This window comes from Phalacrocorax aristotelis, chromosome 3 (assembly GCF_949628215.1).
Source record: "Phalacrocorax aristotelis chromosome 3, bGulAri2.1, whole genome shotgun sequence".
Taxonomy (NCBI): domain Eukaryota; kingdom Metazoa; phylum Chordata; class Aves; order Suliformes; family Phalacrocoracidae; genus Phalacrocorax; species Phalacrocorax aristotelis.
This window is the reverse complement of record NC_134278.1, coordinates 104,784,754-104,812,543: the sequence shown is the minus strand read 5'-3', so window position 1 is coordinate 104,812,543 and position 27,790 is coordinate 104,784,754. Positions and strand designations below refer to the sequence as shown.

General features: G+C 41.1%; 1 protein-coding gene across 2 annotated transcripts; it reads left to right on the top strand.

Moving 5' to 3' along the window:
• On the top strand, positions 1-27,790 carry KCTD3 (potassium channel tetramerization domain containing 3). Of its 2 annotated transcripts, none has more exons than XM_075088897.1 (18): positions 1-524; positions 4,744-4,797; positions 6,238-6,283; positions 7,652-7,725; positions 8,186-8,244; positions 8,438-8,518; positions 9,212-9,352; positions 10,632-10,722; positions 13,071-13,261; positions 16,782-16,897; positions 20,392-20,479; positions 20,616-20,732; positions 21,799-21,969; positions 23,133-23,288; positions 24,299-24,395; positions 25,863-26,047; positions 26,150-26,288; positions 26,643-27,790. In XM_075088897.1, exons 1-18 carry the CDS (start codon positions 451-453, stop codon positions 27,223-27,225), a joined length of 2,463 nt encoding a protein of 820 aa, XP_074944998.1. In that variant the 5' UTR covers positions 1-450; the 3' UTR covers positions 27,226-27,790. The 2 variants fall into 2 exon arrangements, with proteins under 2 accessions (XP_074944998.1, XP_074944999.1); XM_075088898.1 differs by having other exon boundaries at positions 2-188.

Genomic DNA, 27,790 nt, shown 5'->3' with positions numbered 1-27,790 from the left:
CCCCGCCGCGGCCGGCAGCCGCCGAGGGCAGCCGGCCCCTTCCGGGCGCGCCCCTTCCCCGGCGGGCGTTGACCGGCCCCGGCTCCCCCTCCCCGCCTCGCCCCACCCGTCGCCGCCGCCTCGTCGCAGCCGGTCCCGTTCCGCGAGCGGCTGGAGGCGTTTTGTCCCGCGCCGGCCCCCTCCTCCAGGTGCTGAGCCGTTGCCATGGCATTTTCCGCTCGGAACGGGGAGGCGACGCGGCCTGGCCGGGCCTGAGTGGCGGGACACCGGGGGCTGCAGCGCTGCCCGGAGGCTGACCCTGCCCTGGTCCCCGCCGGCCCGCTGGCCGATCCCCCGCCTCCTTCTTCCCCGCCGCCGCCTTTGCCTTGCCCCGCCGCTGCTTCCCCCGACCCCGAGGTTCCGGCGGCGGGAGGCGGCGGCGGGCGCCGGCTGGAGCAGGCGGCGGGGAAGATGGCGGGGAACGGCGGAGGCTTCGCTGGCGCCGGGAGCGGGGAGATCATCCAGCTCAACGTGGGCGGCACCAGGTGACGGAGGGTGCGGGGGCCGCCGCGGCGGCGGGGGGTGGCGAGGGGTAGCCCCGGGCCCGGCCTGGCGGGAGGAGCGCCCCAGGGAGCCGGGCCGCCTGCGGCCGGCCGTGCCGCCGGGGGTCTGCCCGGAGGGAGGCGCCGCCCGGGAGCCCCGGGCCGTAGGCTGGCCTGGCAGCCGCTCCGTCCCTGTCCCGGGAGGGCGGCGGTGCCGACTGGCCCGGGAGCTGCCCGCCGGGGTCCGCGCTGCGGACGAGGGGTGCTGCTGCCGCCGCCGCTGCCTGCGAGAGGGCCTGAATAGGGCTTCAGACGGCGTGTCGCAGGGGAGCTGAGCCGGGGTGCCCGGGGCAGATAGGGGAAGCGACAGCAGCCCTGCATGGTGGCTGGGGCTGCTAGATACGCGCCCCAGTAACGTGTCTGATGGGCTCTCTGGGTGTGCTGCTTCTTCGGGAGCAGGGGACGGAGAGCTTTGCTTTGCCATCAGACCCCCAGGCTTCTAGTGATCAGTCTATCTAGCAGCCTCAGGGGCTGAGGCATTAAAAAGGTTGATACAATACTGCTGCTATCAGCCAGCATAAAGATTGTATTCGAACATACGCTGGAAGTGTAGAAGATGGCATATGTAGACATTTTGGCAGGCTGAGATAGAGCATTGTGGGACAGTTGTGGTCAGAAGCTGTGTGATAAATAGCGCAAATGTTCCTGTCAAAATGCTCAGGCATGAAATCATTCAGATTACTGTAGCTAGTGGAAACTGAAGTAGCCTGCCTTCATGAGTCTGCGTGCAACGTGAAACCAGTTGTAAGTAGTAGGAACTACTATTATTTTAAGAATTTTCTTGCATTACCCAGTAGATGAACGTGTTTTTACAACTAAATTGTATGTGGCAGCCTTTCTTAAAGGAGGGTGGCATAAAAATCGGTGCAGAATTCCATTGTTATAACAAGACATTAAGAACCTGGTCCAGCCTAGAGAGGCTACTTTTAAGTTGCATAGGCAAAACTCAGCTGTAGTGATGCTTTCAGGGTAACGTTGATGTTGGCTTGGACCAGGTTTTGTGTTACACTGAATAAGATTTTTCAGGGAACTCTGCCTCTGAAATTGTAGGCCAGTTCATCTTTTAGGTTTTTATTACACACGGAGTCACAAAGATGCTTCAATCTCATAATTTTAAATAGATCTTACTTATTAAATGTCTCCGCAGAGAACAGAGAATTATGTACAGGGCACAAATCGGGGCAGAAATGCACATCTTCAGAGGGCTTGCCTCCACAGAGAAGTATGAAGAATAAGGCGAACTAAGAACTGCATGTTTTTCATTTCTAGGCAAAGGACTAGATTCTAGTCAACAGATATCATTTGGATGTAAAGAACAGGAAATGTGTGCATGGACATCTTGCTTTTAATAGGGAGACAACATGCAGTAGTACCTCTGTGTAAGAGGTTTTGGTCTTTTGCAACCTCAACTTCCCTTGTAGTGGCCAGATTCTTTGAAAAATATATCTGAGCCAGGTTTTTCAGCTTGCAAAGGCAGTCAAAGCTGACAGTGGAGTGGATGATCTGGACAGCAACAGGGGACCATGGCAAACTGTACCCGTTTTCTCCACTTCATTAGTTCCTGTTACCCTCTTGTGTGTTATGCTCTTCTCCTGTTAGGCTCTCCTCTGTCAGCAGCTATACTATGAAGCATGTAATACAGAGACCCCAGCTTTCCGTGTTCTGACACGAGGTTCTCACTGCTCCCTGGGACTGCCAGAGCTTCTGTCTTGTGTGCGATTGCTCCAACGGTTCCTGGTCTCAGATTTTGTGGATTCCTTTGCTGGGAACCTCTTGCAAGTTAACATTCACAGAAATTGCTGTAACAGATTTAGTGAATTCTCCTGACCATTTATCTCCCTCTGGTTATAACTCCACAAGTGCAATAGGCTATGAAAATGGTTGTTTTAAAACTGACATTGTGTCTGTTTCCAATTGCCTGTATTTTCCTTTAAATAACTGTAGGCTACCACTTGCTGAAGAGTATTTGAGGATGTTGCACTGTGTTTGCCTAATTTTCCACATACAATGCCTATCAGACCACTGCATGTTAGCTGCATGGAGCTGCAGATGCACTTATACATGTAAATGTTGCTAGCTTCTTGCTGCATCCTGGAAAGGGGGACTCTTGTCTTGTTGTTTACGTAGGTTGATGTGTATGTTAGTATGAGGTATTGCATACTAAACTGGTATCATAGTGCTAAATCACAGACATAAAATCCTTGTGCTATCTCAGCCCACTGATAAAACTGCAAGGAGGCAAGCGTGAAATGAGTTGATGGCTCTTTTTCCTGTCTTTCTTATTGTGTGGCTTGTCCTTCTGGAACATCATCTAGTCCCAAACGTTTTGCTACTAAGCTCTTTAACTGACTTAGGAAATGCTAGAGCGGAACCCAACTGGTCAAAACACCAGCAAAACTTCAGTCTTGACACCTCTGAATATCACTCATATGCCTAAATGCAAACAGGCCTCCAGATCAGAAATTGTGCTGTAGTGTATTAAGATAGTACCACTGAGTCCTCAGACATCAAACATCTGTTCAAAGACCCGGAATGTCTTCATGGTTTCATCAGGCTGCTTTATTGCTTCAGAATTAATTTAGCATTTATCATTCAGTGTTGCAGAAAATGCCAGTTAGCTGTGCTTTTCGTACTTTTTCCATATCTTTCTACCCATACATGCTTTCCTGGGAAACCATCAGTCCTCTGTGTTTTTTTTCTTTTTTTTTAAAAAACACAAAAGTAACTGAAAGTTTTAAAGAATTTAAATATCAGCTAATAAAAGTCTTTAGCTTGTGAAGACCTTTAAAAGGGCTAACTGGTGATGCTGCATCTATCCCCACAAGTACAGGCAGTGTCTGGATTAATCTTGGATAAAATTCATGTAACTCACTGTTTTCTGGTATGCACATACTACAATACAGTTTAATGAATCATCCCTTACTCTTAAAGTAGAGAAGGGTCCTGATCTGTATTACTGATGTGCTGTGAAAACTGCAAATGTACTTAGAAGTCACTTTCCATTTAAATAGCAAACTGCTTTGATTCTCTTTATCTTTTTTTTTTTTAAGAAAAGACTTTGTGCATGTTTGTGCTTAGAACGCTGATACTGTAGATCTTCTGTTAAGAACAGACTTGTTGTTATGCTTGCAGTGAGCAGCTACATAATCCACGTGTTATGTGGGATGGTAATTCCATATAACCTTTGTGTTTCTGCTTCTTGGGGGTTATGAAGTAATGTGTTTTGTTTACATATATTTTTTTTCTTCAAAACTGGAAAATACAAAGAGCGAAAACTAGATAAATCATGATTAAGTTGTTTTATTCCAAAAATATTTTGCAATGTGTTCCTGTACTATATGGAAAGTTGTCATGGAATTGTACTTTGGCGTTTCCTTTTTTGATTCCCATTAATGAAGAGGTCACCAAAGGTTTCTTAGTTATGGTACTAGTAAGAGGATACGTACAGTCAGACAGCTGCTGCGGAGCAGCACGAACTCATTGTCCAAGCTGCCAGTCCAGTTGCCTTTCTACATGTTAAATCAAAACGAGAGGTAGTATGAAAGAGTTCATAGTTATTTATTATGCAAAATACTGTCTGGCATAGTAAGTAATACTATAATTTGTATTATTTCATAATATGGTTCAGAGTAAATACTTCCTTTCTCTTAACTGTTATTGTTGTTGGGCTCCCCTGAGAGATCCCAGATAGTGAAATGGCACATAATTAATGTTACTCTAAACTATTAACTTGAAGCTCATTTTAGTCCTTTGCAGCACACAATGTAGCACCCTTTGAGTCCTAAGTAAGAGTAATGTGGTTAGTGACAACTGTAGCACACTGTTGATAAACCTATATATTTGTGGCAGCTTTGTGTGGGGGTTTTTTTTTTTTTGTGGGTCTTTTGCAAGCGTTAATGTTGACAAAGTATGAGAACCAGAAAATGTAGGATGTTTGGCACAGTGTGTTAGAAATACAGAATGACACTTTTGAGGTCTCTGCACAGTCCTGGTTCATGCAAAGGATCTGCAACCTCTCTGACTTCCTGCAGACATTTAAATGATCTCAGACTTCCCAAGTCCATTTGATATCAGTTTTGTGGGACAAGTGAAAGTATTTTGATAAAACAGACTTCCTTCCAATTTTACAGCTGATTCTAAGCTTCTAACTTTGGTTTCCCAGATTCAGCACTTCAAGACAAACACTGATGTGGATTCCAGACTCCTTTTTTTCCAGGTATTTGTCATATATCATCACATTAAAGAAAGACAAATTAGCAGTCATTAAAAAACTATAGATGTTCTCAGTTCTTAATTTATGCCATAAATAGTGTCCTTATTCCTTAATGCTTTTTCCCCGTCTCAAGCCGTGGGACGGGTTAATTTGAAATAAGCTGTTATACAAAAGGCAGCATCTGTCTCGAATGATGCTATAGCAGCTTATATGTGCTGAAGAGTTGCCACTTTTTAGATGGAGTGCTGTGGAAATAAGGCTCCAAGTCTGCAGGAAAGGGATATGTCACTGATTTTGTTACCATATTGCCACTTGTGATCTGATTGACCATGCAAGGTAGCACTGCCTTTAGTGTGGTTTTTTTTTTTTTTTTAAAATTATCGCTGTACCTTGAGTTTAATCAAAGTTTTGAGGGTTTTAACTTGTGTTACAGGAGCTGTTGGATTAGTGAACATCCTTCTGCTAACTTTTACTGCTTCTGTAGGTTGTGCTGCTTACTGTTTGTACCCTAGTAATTTTGTGCTGTAGTTGCTGTACCTCTACCATCCCAGTTAATCCCAAACACATAAAATAAAATGTAAAGGCTGGCATTTTTGCTTCCTTACATTTAATTTTTGTACTCTAGACTTCTTTCCCAATAAAAGCCTGGCAGCTGACATAGACAAGCAGCATTACCTGCTCCTGTTTTACTGAAATGTTCAGATAAATGGAGTGCCAGGGAAATGTCACCTTCTTTGAAGCATAGAAGGAAAGACACAAGGAGGAAGTATCTTGCTATTCCCCAATCTCTCAACACTAATCTAAGGAGGTTGTTCTGAAAGTCATTCAGTACTGGAAAATCTCACAGGTAATTGTCATCCAGACCAGGATGGAATCTTGAAGTAAAACTGTTGACATTGGTTAGTTTGCTTTGTATCTGTAAAACAAGGTTTTGGTGTTGTGTGTTCTACTGATCTGGAGCAAAAGTACTTTGATCTGATGGGAGAGAAACTTTGAAGTAAAATAGCGTAAAAACTCATCCACCACATTCTTGCCCAGGAAGTCCTTACAGAATGGATTCGTTACTTTTCCTTTTTACTTCAGCAGCTTTTACCGATTTACTGGATTGTAACAAACTATGCAGCCCTCTGGGTGCCTGGGAAAACTTTTCCATCCTTTCAGGTTAGGCCTGCTGTCTGCTTTCTTTGGGAATCTGAAGGTCCTTATGATGCAGCACTTAGCCTTTCCTTAGGTGTGCATGCACTGCTTCTTTGATCAGGAGAGATACTTCACCCTCACCAGCATTCTGCATTGCCTAGGCTGTTTTCTTTGCCCAATTATACAGTTTTACCAAAATGTAATCTACAATATGCAAGTAGAGCAAACTGACTGAGAGTGTTGCAATCTTGTATTTATGTTCGTACATTTCTGGGGGACATCTAACGAAGATTTCCTGTGTTTCAGTTTGCTGAGTGGAAGAATTTCAACGCTGAAGGATGAAACTGGTGCTGTGAGTAAAAAGCCTACTGATAAATCATTAATTTAATGTTATGCTTTCAGTTAGGTTCTCTCGTAAAGAATATTCACTGTGGGTGCTAATGGGTGTTACACAGCCCGAGTCAGCTATACTTAAAAGCATGGAAAACAAGTGGCCAAATGAATTAAACACACTCACGTTCCTGGCTTTTAAAAACCTGTTTTGGCTTTTGCCAGTATTTTCTTTGTCACTGTTGTATTACGTAACCCCTAATAGTGGCGTTGCAGAAGCCTACGTTTAAAATGCTGACAGGACCGTCCCTGCTTCAGAGTCCATGAGCAGTAATGTTCAGTTGGACCTGACCTTTTGTTCATCTTTTGTCACTTATTTCAGTAGGAGGAAAATATGGGGCTTCGAAATAATTTCAAAATGGCACACTGTATTTTCCTTTTCTTTTGTTAGATTCAATACAAAATACACTGTCCTCTTTCTTATGTCAAAGCCTAGTTGCAATATTGTTCATGCTATTGAGTGGGAGAGTGACTGGGAGTATTTAATTTAGTTGTGTCTAGTGAAGTTTTAAAGACTTCAGGACAGAATAAAGGTCTCGCAGATGTAACTACGTGGCAGTCATGGCACTGGTCTGGTCTCCAAACCTTCATGAAAATCGGTGACATCTCTGGATTTCTCGGTTCTCATCTTCATTCCAGGATGAATGAGACTGGAACAATGCATATTTTTGTGCTCATTCTGTATTGTACAGACAATGCAGAGACAGAAACTGTACTACTTTAAACAGAAAGAATGCTAATTGCTGTATTGCAGAGGGAGGGGTAATTTTCATTAGATAGTATTGCATATGTAGTTGACTAATCCTGACACGGAAGTGTAGATTTTGTTGGCAAATATATGTAACAAAATGGCCGTTTCAGTCTGTGTATATGATATTCTTAAGTGGTAAACTGCAGGTACAGCAATGTCGTTAAGAGATGGTAAGGCACACAAGTACTTTGCTAAAAATGTAGAGGTAGTTGTAATGGTAATTGACTTCATTAAAAAGGATCTAATCTTATCTTGATCTTATTATATTTACTGCATTCTGAACACAACAGAAAGTGAGAATACCCATTGACCTTTGTGGAGACTCTAGAACTTAAAGAACATGTTTATTAAGTACCATCTGTTTGCAGCAGTGTTTGTATATATGTCTTCTAAGAATGTTGAATTACTGGCTGGTAGAAGAATAATGAGAGCAAAGGGGTGGCCTAAAAACTTTGGGTTATGTTTGTCTGCTGACTGCCTCATCTTCAACTCCTTGTTCCCATGCTCAGCATAAAAAAAAAGTTTTAGTTGACAGTTGCTCCATAGTAATGCTAAAAGTACAGCATTTTTTCTTTGCAGATATTTATTGATCGAGATCCAGCAGCATTTGCACCCATTTTAAATTTTCTTCGCACAAAGGAGTTAGACTTACGGTAAGAAGTTCTAACTATTTCAAGTGAAAATTAATTTGATCAGATGTATTAGAAGACTTTTTCAAATGAGGATTGTTTGATTTCACACAGCAAGTTGGGTGCCTAGTATATGACTCAGCTCCCGGCTAGATTTGGGGCCGTATCTAGAGTATATGCATGGCGTGGTGGAGGCAGAAATAGTAGCGTTATATTTTGTTAGTGGATTCTTGTAATTTAAACCACTTCTGGCAATGTATTTCTTTATTGTTTCACTATCCTTATTTTAATGAAAGATAATTAATATCAAGATCACTTTGAAATCTCAAACATGTTGAATGCATTTGGTGGTAACTTTGTAAACAGGTAGCTTGACATTCACATTGTGTAATATCTAATTATGTGCAAGTATTTATAATCAGGTATTGACTCTGTTCTTGTGGTTTTTGTTGTTTTTTTCTGTTTTGTTTTTTTCTTTGTCTAGGGGAGTGAGTATTAATGTTCTCAGGCATGAAGCTGAATTCTATGGAATCACTCCTTTAGGTAATTTTTTTTTAATTAATTTTTTTTTAATTAAAAAATGAGGTCACCTCACATATAGTAATGACGCACTTACAAGGCCTGGGCAGCTCTGACCCTGAAGATTTTCAAACTTACTGATATAGAAGGTTATTAGAAATAACGTAATGTTTCCTGGGAAGTGAAAGTTATGGTCATATCTGTTTTTCCTCGTTAGTGAGAAGATTGCTACTCTGTGAAGAACTGGAACGCTCATCTTGTGGCAGTGTCCTTTTTCATGGCTACCTGCCTCCTCCAGGTATTTTTGTATTCATGGTCTGATGTTCCTTGTAGTCACTTATTGCTTTAGTTTGTGGGAGAGATTGGCTGAGCTAGTTACTCTAGCTGTCAAACTGTCCGGAGAATGCTCTCGTATGGAAAGATTAATGGATCTTATTCAAAAACAAGGCTTTTATCTGTATGCTGTATGAGATGGCGTATTTAGAGTACTGGGCGGAGGGGATATGGCATGTTAATACGAAGCAGGCTGTGTCTGATAGTAGACTAGAGTAGAGGGTCTTCAAGTACATTTCAGTTAAATGTTTTCAGCATGGAATACTTTCTTCTTTCTGAAGGTACAGTTACTTTAGGTGCCCTATGTCTAGATAAGAAATCAGCACAAACGAACTCTCCTTAACAATATGAGTACTTGTTAGATTTTTACTTCTCGGTAGAGATGAATGCAGCCCACGTGTTAACCTGAAGTCTAGGGGATATCTAGCCAATTGTTGACAAGTTTTCTAAAGACAGTTCCTTAAATTGTGAATGTCAACATAGAGAGCAAAAGCATTTTCTGTTTCAGTGTTACGATATTGCCTAATTCTTATAGCAGATGAATTAGACTTTACATCAAAATGCACAAGTATTAATCCTGTATTTTTGCAAGTGAATGAATATCTGTTATTTTGCTAAAGTTTATAGAGTGGGACAAAAATCTCTTTTTCTTTTATAGGCATTCCAAACCGTAAAATAAATAACACCGCTGGGCCACCAGCTGAAGTTAGAACTGGTCAAAACTGCTCCGAGAGTGAGATTCATGGAGGTGGTGTCCAGCCTACACTTGCTGGTACTGGGGAAGGTACAGTCAGGCTAGGTGAGGAACGTCAGTTTTATAAACAAAACAAATTGCAAAGATGATTGTCACTGGGAAATAAAACTAAGTGACTATTTCTGGTTTCAGTCTGCTATTCTATATTTGCCTGGTTGTAAATTGCTGAACACTTACGTAAATGCTACTCCTTATACAGTATTTAAGGCTCACTGCTGCACAATCAAGACATAAGGCCGAGAGAAAGGCACATCAGTTCTTCATGTAGTCCTAGTATGGCCCCTTAGACAAATGCCTTATACTGTACTAAAGCCATGATAAAACCAAGACAGACCAGTGTCTCTTTGGTCTTTGTTCAGGACCTCCTTCATGCTTTTGCACCTCTTTCTTGTTCCTGGTGCTCTCTTGCCCTGCAAGAGTGAAATTTTTAGACTAAAGGTAGTCTTCAGTTTGACTACATGGAGTGCTTTCCATATAAAATATATAAAAACTGTAAATTTTTTACAGCTCAAATTCTGTAATTTTCCTGCTTTTGACTTTGCAAGCAAAATGATGCCATTAGTGTAATACCTCTGTTATAACTGTGTGAATTGTAGCAGTGCCAGAAAAATCAAGAGTATGTTAAAAGTTGAATGTGTATCCAGGTAATATAAAAATAAGCCTTGGATATGAATTGCTGATTCTTCACGAAGGTTTGGAAGAGGGCAGTCTTGGGGAAAATGAGATAGAAGATGTAGTCTTTAGGCATTAGTTCTTTAGCATATCAAGGCTGAGAGCTATCTCAGGGAAGTACCATAACCACTGATTTCCAGTGCCATCCAACACTTCTGCCAAACCTAATGTAGTTATAGGTTAGAAACAGGCATGCTTCTACTGGATAATAAATGGAGGAGCTATAGTTATTCTAAGACACTGGAAATTTCAGTTTAACAGTCTGGAACAACAATACAGGGTTGCACCAACTATTTGGAAAGAACTTTTGTAAAATAAAGGTTTATTTCTTATTTGATAACAATCCTCAAATTTTTACCAATTTGGCAGGCTGTAAACTGAGGCGTGTACTTGCCACTTTCTCCTTGTGAACACTTTGCATTGTAGTGACTGAGATGAGATGTCTGCCATCTGTGTAAGAACCGTAATAGTTGTACGGATTGTGAGGAGAAATATTGCTAAGTAGAATCTAGCTGAAAATGTTTCTGGAGAAGCTTCATTATCAAAGTTTCTGTTGCATATTCTAGCAGAGAGCTCTACCCTGTTCTAGGTGTCTCTGCTCATCTTCTAATACCCATCACTTGACTGACTTTAGCTTTGTTGTTGTTTTTAGGATTTCCTGTGGACCCACGGAAAGTCCTAATAGTAGCTGGCCACCACAATTGGATAGTAGCTGCCTATGCCCATTTTGCTGTTTGCTACAGGTATGAATATAGTTGCTTCTCAGGTTGCTTTACTGGAAAATGACAGTAGGTCACATACATTCAGTCTGCACCTATAGATATGAATTGCCACTTGTGCTCATGCAAATAAACTGCTTGATAGGAATTCAAATTTTGCTGTTTTGTCACTTCTTGATGCCGTTGCAGTAGTAATGGACTCCAGTGTAACTGCTTCAAAAGCCCTTTTCAAGGTAGGCTTTTAAAGGAAAGTTTCATTTAAAAAGCTCTTCCTACTATATGGCTTTGAAGACTGTGAAGTTAGGCTATCGAAGCACTTTAAACAGTTAATGGATTTTTGCTACGTAAGTGATGTACCTTGTCTTAAACTTCAGGTTTTTTGGCGTAGCAGAACTGTTAAGCACCTGCTGCTTCACCTGGATGGATGAAAAATGTCTTTAAATGTCTTGTAAACAAACTGGGTATTTTTTAAGATGAGGTAGAGATAAGTAACACTTTTATATTACAGAAGCTGTTTTTAGTTCACATCTGGTAGTCTTGATTTAATTGGTGGCTGTCTTTTCAGAGAAAAGTAATGTTTTATCAAGAGCTATTGCCAAAAGCAAACATGACTATTGTAGTGTGGCTGAGAAACAGAAGGGAGAATAGAGAGTGTAATCTGAATAGCTTCTTTCTTTACTGCCAAGCTGCAGCCATAGTTTGCCTTTTTCACTATATGGAATACTAATTCACTTAAACCTTGTAACTTAAATCACATCTAACTTGTCTCTTGTATTCACCACTGCAGTTTGTTTTGCTTTAATTTGTACTAAATGTGGCTTCTCTTGCTCTACTTAAATGTCCTTGTTTTTACTTATGCTTAATATGGTCTGACTGGAGAAAGAGGCAATGATTTGCAATTGTCTTTGTGCTAACTGTCCTCTCCTTAGGATTTTATCTCTGGTTGTTTTCCTTGGATGCTAGTTCAGTTAAGTGAAAGATTCTGCCTCTTTCCTGCTTGGTAATCTGCTTAATGAGACTTTCTACCGTTGAACTTAAGTAATTAGTGATGCTTTTGATGAAGCATTTCAAACTTGAATGGTTGCTGGAAGAGGGCACAGATCAATATGCCAATTTAAAATGCTGCTTTTCTTTATAGTGACTCAAGGTAGCAGTCTTGTCTTGATTTGAATATTTTTTACTTCTGGAACTTGCAGGAACTCTAGGAATACAATGGTGGAATTTTCCATCCTCCATTCTGCTCTTTTACAGCTTTGGTAACAGTTTTTCCCCTCTCTGCTGCACCTTAGTACATGCCTTTTTTTGTTGCTTGACAAGTGAATTTGCACAGACTTTTTTGAATGTTCAGTATTTGAGGAAAGCATATATTAAAATACTTCCCTCTACCTACAAATTTTAATATAGCTTTGTTGTACTATTATGCTGCAGTCAAGTGATTTTGTGGTTTTTAAGATTCTTATCAGGATTATTTTAATGTAAGGACAACATCTGAATTTTAGCCAGAATCACTTCTCAAAGTAAGTGGTAATTTGTAGTGGACTGGACAGTGAATCCCATGCAGTAAGAAATGAAATATATTCTGATGTTTATTTTTGTGACTTTCTTTTATGCTGCTTGTAACAGTTATTGTTTAAATACTTAGGATAATTTTTTCAGTAAAAAGTTACAGCAAAGCACAGTGCATCCTAAAGATAGTATTTTTTTTCCACTTTGAAGTATGGCAGAAGTCTTCAAAACTTGATAATAAAGCTTGTGAGAATGTCTTTGTTGCATTTAAAGGCTTATGGATATTGCAGTCCTGCTCTTAAGTCACTTCATTACAATTTCTTCTGCATGCTATGTGAGTAGAGCACAGTGATCTGTGGTGCTTCATCTCCAGGCAGGATGCAATGCTGAAGCAAAAGAACAGCAAAAAAACCCTATAGATATGTTGTTGCTTTCCATAGTAGCATTTATACAACTTAACTGTTTATATTTACTGTGCTCTAGCTCAGTTGCAAAGTTCCTAAATTATTGCCTAAAATTAAATCAGATATATGTTTCCAGAAAAGCACAATTTAAGTCTTTAAAATTGATCAGATAAGTGATTCTCTAACAGTAAAGCTTATAGTTGATTCAGTATAGTATATTTACAGTATACCGTAAATGGAAAGTATGACTAGATAGTACAGCTTTTTGCTAGAGCATGATTGGGACCTTGCCTCTGGAAATTAATCAACATTTCTTCTAAAGTCTTATACTGAACCTCATTCTCTAGCATTTGGCTAGCCCAAGCTTTTGGCTGGATCATACGCATTGGTTTGGGCTTAGACTGAGTTGTCTGTTTCTGAATCTCTAATCTCTGCTCCCTGTTCCCTCCTTTGCCCTTCCAGAATTAAAGAATCATCTGGGTGGCAGCAGGTGTTCACAAGCCCCTATCTGGACTGGACGATTGAGCGAGTGGCTCTCAACGCTAAGGTGGTTGGAGGACCTCATGGAGACAAGGATAAGATGGTTGCAGTTGCTTCAGAGAGTAGCATAATCTTGTGGAGCATTCAAGATGGTGGTAGCGGCAGTGAAATTGGTAACCATAATTGCCTGTTTTTTTTGTGTGGGTTGTTTTTTTTTTTTGTCTGTGTGTGTCTTTATCCAGAAAGGACTCTGTGACCTTATTTTGGGGTATGTATGATCAGCAGTGTTCGGTAATCCATTTCACAAAGTATCAAAACAAGCTATAGTAAGCAATGTATTGGAGCATATTAACTTACTTCTCTGACACGCTAGAGTAATACTTTCTCAAAAACAAAAGATGAATAATAAAAAGGTAGTCTGTTTACTGAACAGGTACTGATACTTACTGTTCAGTTCAGCTTGAGTTTTTGTATGAAGATGCAAATTAGAGTTAAACTTTTCCCTGGACTTGCATTTGAATCTAGGCTATAGCACGAAGGAAAGAAGTTTCTGAATGGAAAGCTAGAGGTACTGAGAGATTCTGCTCTTTCCTTTGTTTTATTAAAGCTGTATTTTTACACAGAGATGGTGAAAAGGTTTCAGTCCTCTGTCAAATGTCGTTCACAAATAGAATTTGGAAGATGAAAGTTTCTTCATTTTATAACTTGTGTGTCTAGGTAGGGAAAAAGCATGCTCTACTGCCCTCAGCATACAGGAGTTACTGCTTGTACACCTTGGCACTGAAGGACACACAGTTAGGGAGGCTTTAGAAACAGCAAGAAGACATTTTCAGAAGTAAATATTCCTTGGTACTGATCTGATGGCTTGTCTGACTTACTATTATTCAAATACAGGGCCAGTTTGGGAGGCAGTGACGGGAACATTATTAGGAGCTTCCTTTAGCTCATAGAGTTCTTGTAATCATAGTTAGCAAAACAGAAAAGCAAGTTCCATGGTATTTAAAAATAAATCTGAAAGGTGTGTCTAACAGTTGAATATTAAGCAGGGGGTAAATACCGTACTTGAGAAACTTTTTCTTCTGTTATGCTCCTCTTGATCAAATCTTAAAGGCAGAGAAGAGTTAGTGTGACAGCTGTACTCCTGTAATACAGGCATTGCTTTATGCGCGATGCTATTACATTCCTCCTGCATTTTCTGGTTTGACTTAACTGCTTGTGTTACCTTAGGATTTGCAATAAGATATGTCAAGCAACATCTTGGATTTTTGGAAATCAAGTTCAAAGAGAGGTGAAAACCAGAAGTGGACTTTTACTTCAGATAAAAACTCTCAAATATGCCAATATCATAGGGTTCTGATAACTCAGACTATGACTGAACATGGCAACAAAACTGAAGGAAGTACTTTTACCAAACAGGCTGTACTGCACTGAAGCGACTTTGTGAAACAAAGGAAATGCCACTTGGGGCCAGGGGGAGCAGAGAGAAAGTGCTTACAGGAGTGAGTCTTTAGTCTAACATTGAACAAAATGTAGTGTTCATCTTTTGTATAATGGGTCATGCTGCTTGGTTTAAAAAGAACTACAATATGTTTGTGTTAAATAGTAATAACTTGAAAATAGCTGTCTTGTTTCTTTGTAGTGGCAAATGCTTGCAGTCCTGCTTTGTGTTAGAGATATAGTATATTGCTATCATCTTCTGAAAGAAACTACTTGTTCCAAACAGTCGTTGGAGCCTGGCGACACCATCCTCAGAAAATTGCGTGGGCTGGCATCTTTGTGATAGAGCTCTCCCAGAGCGCTCTCTTTCCTTTCAATATTACTTACATAAGACACTGCTGCTGGATTGCTGCTGTAAGCAGTATTTTACTGAGAGGGACCCTTAAGACAAGAGCCTGTCATTATGTATAGCGTTGTCTCCCCTGTGGATGGGTCTCAAGATTGTTGAGCCTAAGCAGGACTGACACTTCAAATTCCTCCAGACCATTCAAGCTGTCTTCCTTGATTTCCTTGAACCTCATCCTTCTCTGGAGTAATCAATTCTAGTATTTTCTGTGGGTTTTTTCTTATTGTGTTTTTCATGTGTCCTGTACTGCTGAATCTTATCTGCATCGAATGATTGTACTGTGCCTAGGAAAATAGTTTAGCATCCTAATCAAAAGATAGGCATATATTGAGCTTCTTGGGGTGTAACAGAGGGCTGCTTCTTGGTTGGAACGGCACTCTGTTCATTTGAATTTGTCCAAAACAGTGTTGGCAAATTTTCCAGCTATTGGGTACTCTTGTTTTGAAGACATCTGTCTGCTGCAGTTGAAGTAGATTAGTGAGGAGTAATATAAATATGTAGAGTGAGCAGTATGGAATAGGAAATATCTGAGTGAAGCTTGACACTGGTAGTGTAATGTATCCCCAGTGGTAACGACCTCTGTACTTATCAGGCAGTAAAACTTAGTCTGGAATTACAAACTGAGTTATTTACCAGGTCAGTTTGCTGGACTTCATAGCTGGCAAACTTGGAAATTATCTCGGACCTTTTTAGTTTGCTGTAACTTTTAAATACATGATACAGTAAATATTATAAAACCTGATATGCTATCCAAGTTTGCAGTTATCAAAAATATTCATATCAGATCTGTGATGAGACTAGGAAGCTCTAAACAGAGGACAGATTTTGTGGAAAAGCTCAGATATTGAGGTCTGCTATAACCATAGTCACCAATGCCTGTCATGTTCTGCAGTGTTTTGATTTTTATTAAGTGAAATGTTCTTGATGCCACGCTTCCTGTATTTGGAAGGCCAGCACTGCTGGTAAGCCTTATCTTCCAGATTTTGAGTAGTATGTAGTGATTGGTGAAACTGGTTCCCTATACAGTTTTAATTTTTAATAGCCTGTACTCTCTACTCAGGGAGTATAACCAAACTTTAAGATGCAGAGAGGAAAAGAGAAGAAAGAAATAGGCTTTTGCAGGCTGCTTATTTTTCCAGGTTCAAGTATCTCTGCTAAAAGAGAAATTTGAATGTATTCAAGTAATTTCACATTGGGCTTGTTCAATGTTTTCCCAAGGATAAGGTGGAGCCTTATCCGTGTGGACATTTAACTTCTAAAATGTTTTCAGACTATGTCTGTTTGATTGGATTTAAAAAAAAATGGCAGTGAGAACTTGTAATACTTTCAAGGTAATTGCAAACCAGTATGGCATAAATTTGTCTTGTCTAATTACTGCTTCTTAAATAATGCTTAATAGTCACAGATTTAAAAAAAAAAAAAACAAAAAAAACAACCAAACAAACAAAAAACCACAGAAAAAAAACACAAAAAATCCTGCTTGCTGTAATAGAATTTTTATGTATTTATTTTTTAATACCTTAGGATGTATAAAGCCATTTGAGAAGTTTATGGCTGTAGAAAAATAAGGAATGCATATTTCACACAGACTGTTCTTCCTTGTCTTGCTTCTTTTCTCCTTCCCAAGTAACGATTGCATCAGCAGAGATGACATCACACTGCCATTTAATGGAACCCAGTTTGTTGCTTGAATAGTACATCACCTAGCACACTGCAAAGCCAGTTTTGACTGTTCTTTCCTTGCCTCTGTAATAAAAGTGACATATGATAATGGTGGAGAGATTCCATTATTACTGTTTTTTTTCTCCTTATTTTATATGAGCTTCATAGACTCTTCATTTTTTTTGTAGGAGTGTTCAGTCTTGGAGTCCCTGTAGATGCTCTCTTCTTCATTGGCAACCAGTTGGTGGCTACAAGCCATACAGGGAAAGTGGGAGTGTGGAATGCTGTGACTCAGCATTGGCAGGTGTGTTCAATTCAGTGTTCCGCATCACTTTTAGTAAGCTGGTATGTCTTTCTAGTAAAAAGAGAATAAAATAATCTAAAAGCATGTGTGAAATGCTTGCCACAGGGTTTTCAGCCCTCACTTCTGTTATGAAGTTTGCCACCTTGGTATCTGAGTGTTGTGCCTGTAAGCAGAATGTTAAACTGTTTGGTGGTACTACCAAGCATGCTTTTTAGGCTTTCAAATAAAAGGATGTGGTGTGATTTGGAGTAAAAAATGTCAAGCGTGTGTATATTTACATTTCCTTGTGGATTACTAACTTTGTAAAAATTCACTAGGATCATAGGAAACAAAAAATTGTGGGGAATGTGTGACGGCAATTTCCGCACTGTCTGAAGACGAAAACGAGGCAGTCTGATATCTGGGGATCTCAAAAGTTGTTTTACAATGGGAGATTCTTCTTCAGCAGAAATATACATGGTGCTTTAAAGATGTCTGTCTTGCATGTGGATGCTTCTGGCTGCACTGACTTTATTCCTGTTGTCAGAATGCATATTAAGTAGAGAGCTCCTTGGAGTCTGTATGAGTCTGAGAAAAAGTCGAGCATTCGTGTGAATTACAAAGCTTGTAACACAGCCAGATGTACGCCTTTGTAGCACAAAACCTAGATGCAATAAAAATCCCAAAATTGCCTTGCAAATCTCAAGAGGCAGAACTGACCTGAGGCTGCTGCACTGTTTGCTAAGTTCTGATTCAACCCTTAAGTGACAGTACTGCTAACAAATAACACAGATAATAAGCACGGGATAGCACTGCTTCTGCAGCAGACACAGACATGTTAGTGTGGTCTTGAATTAAACAAAACATTATTTAAAGCTCTGTTGATGCCTTGCAAAATCTTTGGTTAAGAGACAACTTAATGCTATGTGACAAGCTGGCATTTGACAATATTTTCTAAAGGAGCAAGTCATAAGGAATAAAAACTGATGTCCCATTCATCATATTTGTTTCCAGGGGGAGCCACAGAAATCTTTCTGATCACATGAATAGTCAGTCAAATAGAAGAACTATTCCTTTGGTGAAAGCATTTCTTATTGAAGAGTAGAAAATATTTAGAGGGGCTTACGTGCCAGGATGTCCTAAAAACAAGTTTTTTGTCTTTCTAGTTTTATTTTTTTTCCTAGATGATAAGAGTTCCCTTGGGGGGGGGGGGGGAAACACCCCCCAAAAAACCCAAAACAAAAAACCCACACACAACCAAAACAAACAAAACCCAAATCCAACCACTTTCAAGTTGCTTTCTGTACCTCAGCCTCTAATTGGTTCTCGCATCTTCTTCCCATCTTGGAGATTTGAGCAGAATATCCAAGGTGGTTTCCCTAGTACTCATTCCTCTGGCAATGTTTCAGTTACGTGCAACAAGGAGAGGAGGTTGTGGGTGCTAGATACATCAGTAATGAAATTCTTAGCATAGGAGAGCTTAAAGGAAGCAGAATATTTAGTTTTATAGAATAAGAGGTAGGATAAAGCAATGGGGTATGACAGAAAAACTTAGTCTGCAAAGTGAGGATTCTCACTGGCCACGTTTTACCAGTGACTGTAGTATGGTGTCGCTTTTGCTTCCTAGTGAAAGCTCACATCTTGGCAGGTGCAACTGCTGAATCACTGCTGGTGTTCCTATCTCTGCTGCAGAAGGAAGAACTCTCTGTATGATCTCTGTGACCCAGTCAGTCAATCTCTGCTGTCGGCAGCATTGTGGATCAGACCTCTCCTTGCAGTTGTTATGTCTTCTGCAAGGCAATGAGTAGAGTGGTATGTCTGTTGATGGGTTGCCTCTACCTTCATTAGGTTTGTAAACTTTTTGCAGATGGAGGAGCTTCTCTATAAACCTTTGATCCACAGAACCAGAGAGCACACTGCACCTTGATCCATGGACTCTTAGATGCTGAGACTGTTTAGTTTCTTGCCTTTCTGCTCTTGTACTACTTCTACAACATAGTCTGGAAAAAAATAAGTCTTTTGAAAACAAGTTCTGTGGCCCAGATTGTTAGATGCCTTATTTAATTAGGTGTAGTATGAATTTGACTGTCGGGAGGGGTGGGTACTTAAACAGCTGTATCTGAAAAAGTACTGTGGAAAAGCACTGGTATCAGGGATAGCAATTGTTTTCAGTAATTGGAAAGGATCCTTCTCCATGTCATTGAATCATCACTTATACAGTACAGGGAAAATCCAAGTGCTTTGCAAGAACAATTTATTTTTAGCATTCGATTGGTGCTGAATTATGGGTGAATATGAGTGAGAGGTGTAGTTCTTTAAACAAAGGAGGGAAAGTGCCTCTTCCCTCCCCCCTCCCCCCCCCCCCAAAATATGCATAAGTTATATTCATATTGCAGCCTTCTCGGTAAGGCTAAGTGAAGTGATAGGCTTGGAAAATGTTTTAGGGACTTAAAGACTATCTTTAGGTTATTTCAGACTGCTAGCTCTTTGGGGTGAGGGGAAGTTCCTTTGATTGGTTTGTTTTGCTTTTATCCAACAGATCTATTGTAGGTATTTTCTGAAGGATTTTGTAACTCTCTGAAGCAATTGGAATGATGCTGCTGGCCAGAGAGAAATGAGAACTTTAGCTGAAACTTCCATGAATTAGTGTTCAGTGTCTGTTAAGTGGACTGGCTGAAACATGGAGTACAAGAAAAATGCTATGACTTTGTGCGTGTTTGAGTGCTCTGTATAAAATGGCTTTTGGCTCTTTCATCCTCAGGGCTGAAGCAAAAAAGAATAGCTTGAGATTGGGGATCATACCTAGGATAAGCTAAACTACTTCTGTGCTTGAGATCTTGGTCCTACCTGAGGGGATAAGCACTCCTTTTGATCCTAGAGGACAAAGAGGACATTCTTAATCCCCTACCTTAAGTTGTAGACCAGTAAGTAAAATCTGACAGGGCTGTCTTCCAGTTCACTTGGTGTGGATGTGTTTTGGAGGTAGGAAATTGTAATGGGACAAGAATTTTTTTCCCCTCATTATATATCTGCTAGAGGCTGAGCAATCTCCACAGAGGCTGGCAGAGAGACACAAGACCTGGGGTGAAGGAAGGCTCCTTTGTCCAGCAACCTCTTAAGGAGTTGTCAGGGAAGAAGGGATAGGACAGAGTGAAGTACATTAATTTTGCATATTGGAAAAAAAAAAAGTCTCTTTTGAAGTTGTGGTTTGGCTGCTACACTAAGCCTTGTACCTTCACATGGAGAAGGATCTTCCAGAGCAGTAGTGCTAACTTGTCTGCATGCTTCTGCTGAACTCCATGACTTAAGATCCGCTTTGGTAGAGGAATGCGATCGACCAGCAGTAGTTTTAAGAATGCCGCTGTATGTGCAAATGCATGGACAACAGCTTCAGATCAGTACTGAACTCAGGTGTTCTTCAACAAAATGTACCAAAAATGTCTGAAAACTGAGCAAGTAGCAACTTAAGTTCTTGATGTGTTTCTTTTTACTTTTTTCCTTTCTGTTTGCACTAGGTTCAGGATGTTGTTCCTATCACAAGCTATGATACTGCTGGGTCTTTTCTGCTGCTGGGCTGTAACAATGGCTCTATCTACTATATAGGTAAGAAGTGCAGGCAGGGCAGAATAAAAAGGCAGTGGTACTGAGCAGCTTAGTTCATAAACTCTTTAGTTAGTCTCAGTTGCATCAGAACAACTCTGCCTCTGTAGAGTAATAAAAAAATGTCTCTCTTCCACAGACATGCAGAAGTTCCCATTACGAATGAAAGACAATGATCTTCTAGTGACAGAATTGTACCATGATCCCTCCAATGATGCTATAACAGCGCTCAGTGTCTACCTCACACCTAAAACAAGTCAGTATTCTACCACTGCCTCTTCAGTGAGTCTGACTCACTTGTGCGTTTTTTTTTTTCTAAATTTACTTTTTCTACTACCGAATAGCAGGGCTAAAGCAGGCAAGGTAGACCTTGACATAAACAATTAATTCTTCTTCATTTAATCATCTTCAAAGGAACAATGAACTCTAGGCGTAACTGTTCCCCTTACATCTGTGCCTACATATAAGTAGGTACATGCACTTATATGTATGTGTGCATATGCTTGTACATCATGCATTGTACATTAATGTGAATGTAATAGCATAATGCATCATATATTAATGCTCATGCATAATGTACCTTTGCTGGTTTTAAACCTTTCACACAAGATATGCCCTTAAATTATGAACTGCATTCACTGAAATAGTTTGTGGTGAACCAGGGGGGCAGGCAACCTTGCTGTGGCATCTAACCTTATAACCAATATCATAAAAACTATTTCCATAAGCAACTGAATGACGCTTAGCTAATGTGTCTCTACACCCTTTTATAGTCATAGTGCATCTATCTTTTAAATTTAAAAAACCCAACCAAACCAACCCAAACCAAAATGCTAAAAAAAAACCCCAAATTGGAAGGAAGTGTTACTCACATCACTATATTGATACCACAGTGACCTTTTTAACTATGGTCCTCCCTGCTCTTGCCTTGCTTTCCCATTTGCCTCTCACTAAGGCAGAAAAATAAATTGTATGTGGCACATATAGACCATATCACTGCAAGGAGTGCCAAAATATCCAATCATATGTCTTTATCCATCTCTTCTTTCACTTCCAGGAGGGAGGAGAGAATTGGAGACAAGGCTGTTGTTAAGACAATGATGAAGAGTGTAGTATGGAATTGAACAAATGTTGGGTTTTTTTTTTTTAGTGGCAAGATGTCCTCTCTGTTCGTGGGAAAATAATGAGTAAATAGTGTTAAAAATACATATCTATCTTAGTGAGGAAGCATGGAAATACTGTTTTCTACTGCCTCATTCCCTGGCCCCAGTAAGACAAGCTTTCGTTCCTAGGGGAAACAACTGTATTCTTGCTTGCTTTAGGTGTAAGTGGCAATTGGATTGAGATTGCGTATGGCACCAGCTCTGGAGCAGTGAGGGTGATTGTACAGCACCCTGAAACAGTTGGGTCTGGGCCTCAGCTCTTTCAGACCTTCACAGTTCATCGAAGTCCTGTTACAAAGATCATGCTCTCAGAGAAACACCTTGTATCAGGTAATCTTCTTCTCTGTGCACAGAATTGTATTGGTGGTTCTCCCCCTGCCCCGAGCAATGAACTATTTGTATGCATTGCTTTATAACTTGGGTTGTTCCCACATGTGATAGAAATGAGTTGGACAATTTGGAGGAGGGACTAGATTTGCTTGGACCCTCTTTCTTAAAGTTAAGCTTTCTTCAAAGCCTTTAGATGGTAAAAGGCCTAGGTTTTATTTGACCAGATGCTGGAACAACTGACTCTTTCGCTTGTGTCTTATTCCAAGGTTGCCATTTGTGGAAATAAAAGGGTTTGTAAACAAATGTATCCCCGTCAAGTCTTATTGTTGTGGGCAGGTCCTTTAGGACTTGCCTTCTTTTAATAGCCATTCAGGAGCTTTCTGGGTTGCAGCAAAATGTGCACACCGTCTCCTCTTGGGCCATAGAAAAAGCCTTCCCATGGCTTCAAAGGGCTGTCTGTGTTTCTTCTTTCTCAGCAGGCTCCCAGTGTTTGTTGTGCTATCCTGTTTGTCCTGTCTTATGCTTAGGAAAGTGTCCTGCTTTCAGGATAGATGTAATCACTCCTCCCTCTGTAAGTAGCTATTTCACCCAGAATCCAGCAACCAGAGCATGGCAGAGAACAGATTCACTTTCTGCTGCTATCCCAATTTTTTTTAAAAAAGGAACAGGAAACATGGTATCCAATTATACTGCAAACAGCCAGAGGTCATCTATTCCCCTGCAACTTGGTGCTAAACCCTCAGTGCCAGGAAAAGGCAAAACTGTATGTAGAAAACTGAGAAACTGATGAATGAAATAGAAGAGCACTGTTGTGTGATGAGGATTCTGCTGGCAGGCTGCTCTCATAACATGTCTTGTCCTAGCATCTGCACACAGAGGATTGAAGAGTGCTGTAGGCTACTGGTGCTGACTCAGTCAGACCTTAATGTTGTGTTCCACCTGTCTCAGTTTGTTTATCGAATTTGTGAGGGACAAAACTAATGGGAAACAGGACATCAGCAACAACTTGTAGATTGTCTGGAGATGCTGTGTGACCTGGCATTGACTAAATTCTGCTTGATCGCTCAATCTTGAAAAACTTCTGTAATGATTTCCATATGATAGTTTATCTCAAAAGCTTTGGCATCCCTTGTAAATGTTATTGTACATCTTTTCCTTTCTAGTTTGTGCTGATAACAACCATGTACGGACATGGACTGTGACTCGGTTCCGGGGCATGATTTCAACTCAGCCAGGCTCAACACCTCTTGCATCATTCAAAATCTTATCCCTGGAGGAAGCAGAGAGTCATGGCAGTTACTGTTCTGGGAATGACATTGGTAGGATGTCTCCTGAATGTGCTGTGCTGAGCCTGTACATTCATTGGTCTCATAAAGGCTTAACAGACTTTCAACCTTATAATGTGCAAGTCAGCTGATGGTGTAAGCTCTTACACACTGCCCTCCCCTTGAAAGGAGGGCAGGGATCTCTAAGAGTCACTTGGAAATATTCACTGTTTAGGCTGTATAGAGTGAGTACACTTAAAGGGCTTACTCTGAAGGTGAGAAAAAGGGAGGAAGAACTTTAGAACACAGATACCAAACCTCTTTCTTGAGCAAATTGATGTAGCATTTGACTTTTGGTTTAACTAGAGAATGACAGAAAGCACAGGAGACTGTGTTAAAGGAGATGAGTATAGGAAGGTTTGGGTCTACTGCAAATTCCAGTTCACTGCTCAGTCGGGATTAAATGATGGACATGTGAAAAATTCTTAAATGAATTTGAAGTTGTGACAAAGTTTACTGAAGCCTTGAAACTGCAGAGGCAAATGGTGCTAGCACATTGCTATAGCGAGATACTGAAGGAATGCATGACAGTGAATATGGGTAGACAGGTAGTCTTGATTCCTTTGTGGACTGAGTCTTGCAAATGAACCTTTGATTAATAGGATGCCCTGTGAACACAGGGTGGGGTCAGTACTATGCCAAGAAACCTGATTAAGCCTTTAGACATGTAAGGGCTGCAAAATAAGAAAGTACTTATTTTTATTACAGAGGCCTAATGTAGGGTTTCTACTGACATAGCAATTCCTCTAGGAACATGCAGGAACCTCAAGAATGGGTGTCCTTTAAAACAAAAGGACAAAAAATATTGGTATCTGCAGAGGCTTCTAACTATTGGATGGCTTTTTCTAGCTATTAGTCATCTTTGGTTCCCTGGTCCGGATGCTTTATAGTTGCAGTGGACATACTGACATGAGTTTGGGTCTTCAGGACTGCGTAGGGAAGAGGGTAAGGGAATTGAAACAAACAAAAGAGTGATTTTTTATTTATTTTTTTTTCCCCTCTAGGGCCCTTTGGTGAACGTGATGATCAACAGGTGTTCATCCAAAAAGTTGTTCCCATCACTAATAAGTTGTTTGTAAGGCTGTCTTCAACTGGGAAAAGGTACCTCCATGTTTAGGGTTTTAAGTGGGAAAGGAGCAGGACTGTTCAGGTGGCAGAGTCGCCTATCCCTTGAGGATGCATGAGGTTGCGCTTAGCAAGCTTTTAATATGCTTGACAGCTCTGGCTGAACTCTAGTTTGTGTGTTAGTAACAGAACTGGTCTTAATGATCTACTATAATCTAGAAGCCAAACGGCACTTTAAAAACTGTGGTATCAGGGACTCACTTCATGGGGCTCACCTGCTGAGCTCACAGTGCAAACACTTGTGTGCCTCTGCAGAATCTGTAACTCTCAGACATGGTACCATGTTATCATTAGATTTCAAAAGTAATGCTGAAGTTGCTGGTGGCAGCGATTATGCCGCTCACAAAGGCAGGCAGGGAAGCAGTTGCTCTCTTCCTTTGCACTTGTCTTTAAAGATATTAGAACCTTTAAAACTGAGACACTGTCTTCTAGGTCAGCTGTACAATTATTTACTTAGGCTTGATTCATAATATTGTACTACATTGCTGCCAATGTAGTAAAAAAAGTTGCCAAATAACCTCAGCTGCTTTTCTTCCTGTTAGGCTAGGAAGATGGCAAGAGATCAGAAAATACCGTGCGTCTCAGTTCTGTGCTTATTATTCTTGCATCTCTTGCCTAATAACTGTGAATCTGGGTGAAAACATTGATGCCTTAACACTCTTGGCATATGAATTGAGGACAGAAGCCCTGTGGATTACTCGTGTGCACCTTCCTGCCTTCCTCCTTATTTCAGGCTAGATGTGTATGTAGTGGAGAATTTTATTAGATGACTTCTTTTCACACTTCTTAGGTAAAAAGCTCAAATCAAGGGGCCAGTAAAACAAATTACCCAAAATATGTGAGGTTCTGGTGTGGAGTCTTGCGTAGCATCTTAGTTCTGGGAGTCTCTTTCCTCTCACTCCCCACATAAGCTTCTAAAGTAAAGGGAGAATAGCAATGGAGATCTGCCATGACATGCCATGACTTGACAAGTGATATTGCAGTTGTCTTAAGACAAAAGTTTTCCATATAGATAACCGTGGGTTTATCATCCTTGGATTTTTTTGCATATCTTTTATATGGTTAAACATGTTGTCTCTGCAGGTTAGTTTCCTAGAGTGTCTAGCATATGAAGGGGTTAGTTGCTGTCATTCTTGTGAGAACCTTAGGTTTCTAATCATTGCAAACTGAAAAAGGACGTTGAACTTATGGGGGGGGTTCCCTGATTAAAACTAAACAAGTGGTAAGACTGTAAATGGCCTGGGGGGAAAGGTGCTGTCTGCAGCTGAGCAGCATGCTGGTCATACAGGGGAAGGAATGTTGTCTGGAAGAAAGGTCTTTTTTTTTTTTTTTTTCTGATGGCAACTTTGGTATCTTCTCAGAATATCAAAACCGTACTGACTTTACTGACCAAATTCTGCCAAGTGCAATTGTTTTGGTAACTTGGGGTTTCCCTTCCTGTAGGATCTGTGAGATCCAGGCAGTTGACTGCACTACCATTTCGTCATTTACTGTGAGAGAATGTGAAGGCTCCAGCAGAATGGGCTCCCGGCCACGCCGCTACCTCTTCACTGGGCATTCAAATGGCAGCATCCAGATGTGGGACCTGACCACAGCTATGGACATGGTTAATAAGAGTGAAGACAAAGGTAAGTTGTATTATGCCAGAACTGTGGTGTGGTTCTTTTTCCGTCCTCATATGTGCATGACTACGGTAAATGGACTTGGGCACTAAGAGCTGTCTCTTTCAGATGTTGGCGGTCCCACAGAGGAAGAGCTGCTCAAGTTGCTGGACCAGTGTGACTTGAGTACGTCTCGCTGTGCCACACCCAACATCAGTCCTGCCACCTCAGTTGTTCAGCCAAACCGGCTCCGGGAATCTAATTCCAGGTAAGTCACTAAGGGTGGCACCGGCTGCAGACACCAAAGGTTTTACCATTCAGGCAGGCAAAGAGGGGTTTGGTGACCTGGATGCTGTAGCTGAGTCCCTGAATTCATGCCCTAAATGTCTTGAACTACACACACAGAGTCCTCAATTTCTGTTGGTTTATATGTGTGCAGAACAAAGTATCCTATGAGAATCTGAAGTAAGTGATCTGGAAGCCCTTGTGTGGCGGTTGTGATGAGTATATTGCTATTTTAGTGGGAGTTGTGGTGGTGGGTGGAAGCAGAGTGTGCAGAAGAACTGGCTGCTATTCTCAGCCTAACATATCTTCTTGTCCTTGATGTTTTTCTTTTTTGAAGCCTCCAGTTGCAGCACCACGAAACAATCCATGAAACAGCCACCTATGGTTCTGTGCGGCCGTACAGAGAAAGCCCCCTACTGGCAAGAGCAAGGCGGACAGAGAGCTTTCACAGTTACCGGGACGTCCAGGCTTTTAACTTATCCAGCAAAAGCCCAACAGAAAAGACAGCTGCTGCAAATGGGAATTCAAGCCAGACAGAGGCCAAGAAGGCAACAGCTGAGGGCAGCGCAGCTGAGAGGAAGGCAGTCCTGACAACAGCACTTGAAGTGCGAGGCACAGGCATGACAGATGCAGGGGGGTGTTGCAGTACAGAAGTTAACCGTCTGCCAGAGAGTTTGCTGGATCTCAAACGAAGAGGACCAGAAGAGGAGAGTGAAGCAAAAGCAGAAAGCAAAAAGAAAATGGGGTTTGAAGGAGCTGGCTTCCTGGGAAGGAAGAAAGTGCCTCTCCTGGCCTCTGCACCAGTCCTTGCTGAAGGTGGGCCTGAATTACCTGGTGCAGCTTCTCCATCGCCTACAAAGACAGCTGCTTCACCACGTCACCGGAAGAATGACTCATCCTGCCAGGACTATGGCTTGTGAAAATGTGACTGGTGGCAAAGATGAAGTGCAGGTGCCTTCTGGCTGGTAGCAGGCATAACATTACATGTTGTGGGTTGTTTCGTGAATGGGGCTTTGTTCTGATACCCAGAATGAAAATTGTAAGATTATCAGAAAGTACTTGGCTGCTGCCAAGCCTTTGAAGAGTCATCCACATCAATGTTTGGCTTTATGTAATGCTCCGAAATGTAGTACGGTACTTGGTCCAAAATATTGTTGTGCATTCGTGTGTAAATGTGGTCAGGCATGTGATATGTTGTGATTATTTTTATTTTGGGGGAAGGGAGGGTGCTAAAGGAATACTTGGTTGCTCAGTGGAAGATGCCTTTTAGGTGCAGCTGCACACTGCTCTGCAGAGCTGCTGCTGTTTTGGCTGGGTTTTGCCCTGTTCACAGGGCTGCCTCTGTAGTCCTGTTTTATGAATGGGATCCTTGCTCTGTATGCTGCTGTCTGAAATCTGAAATGTTTTGTGCAGGAAAAGGAGGAAGCTATTCAAAATAGCATATTATTTTGCCTCTTAGTCCAAATAAATTGCCAGAGGAGTGTT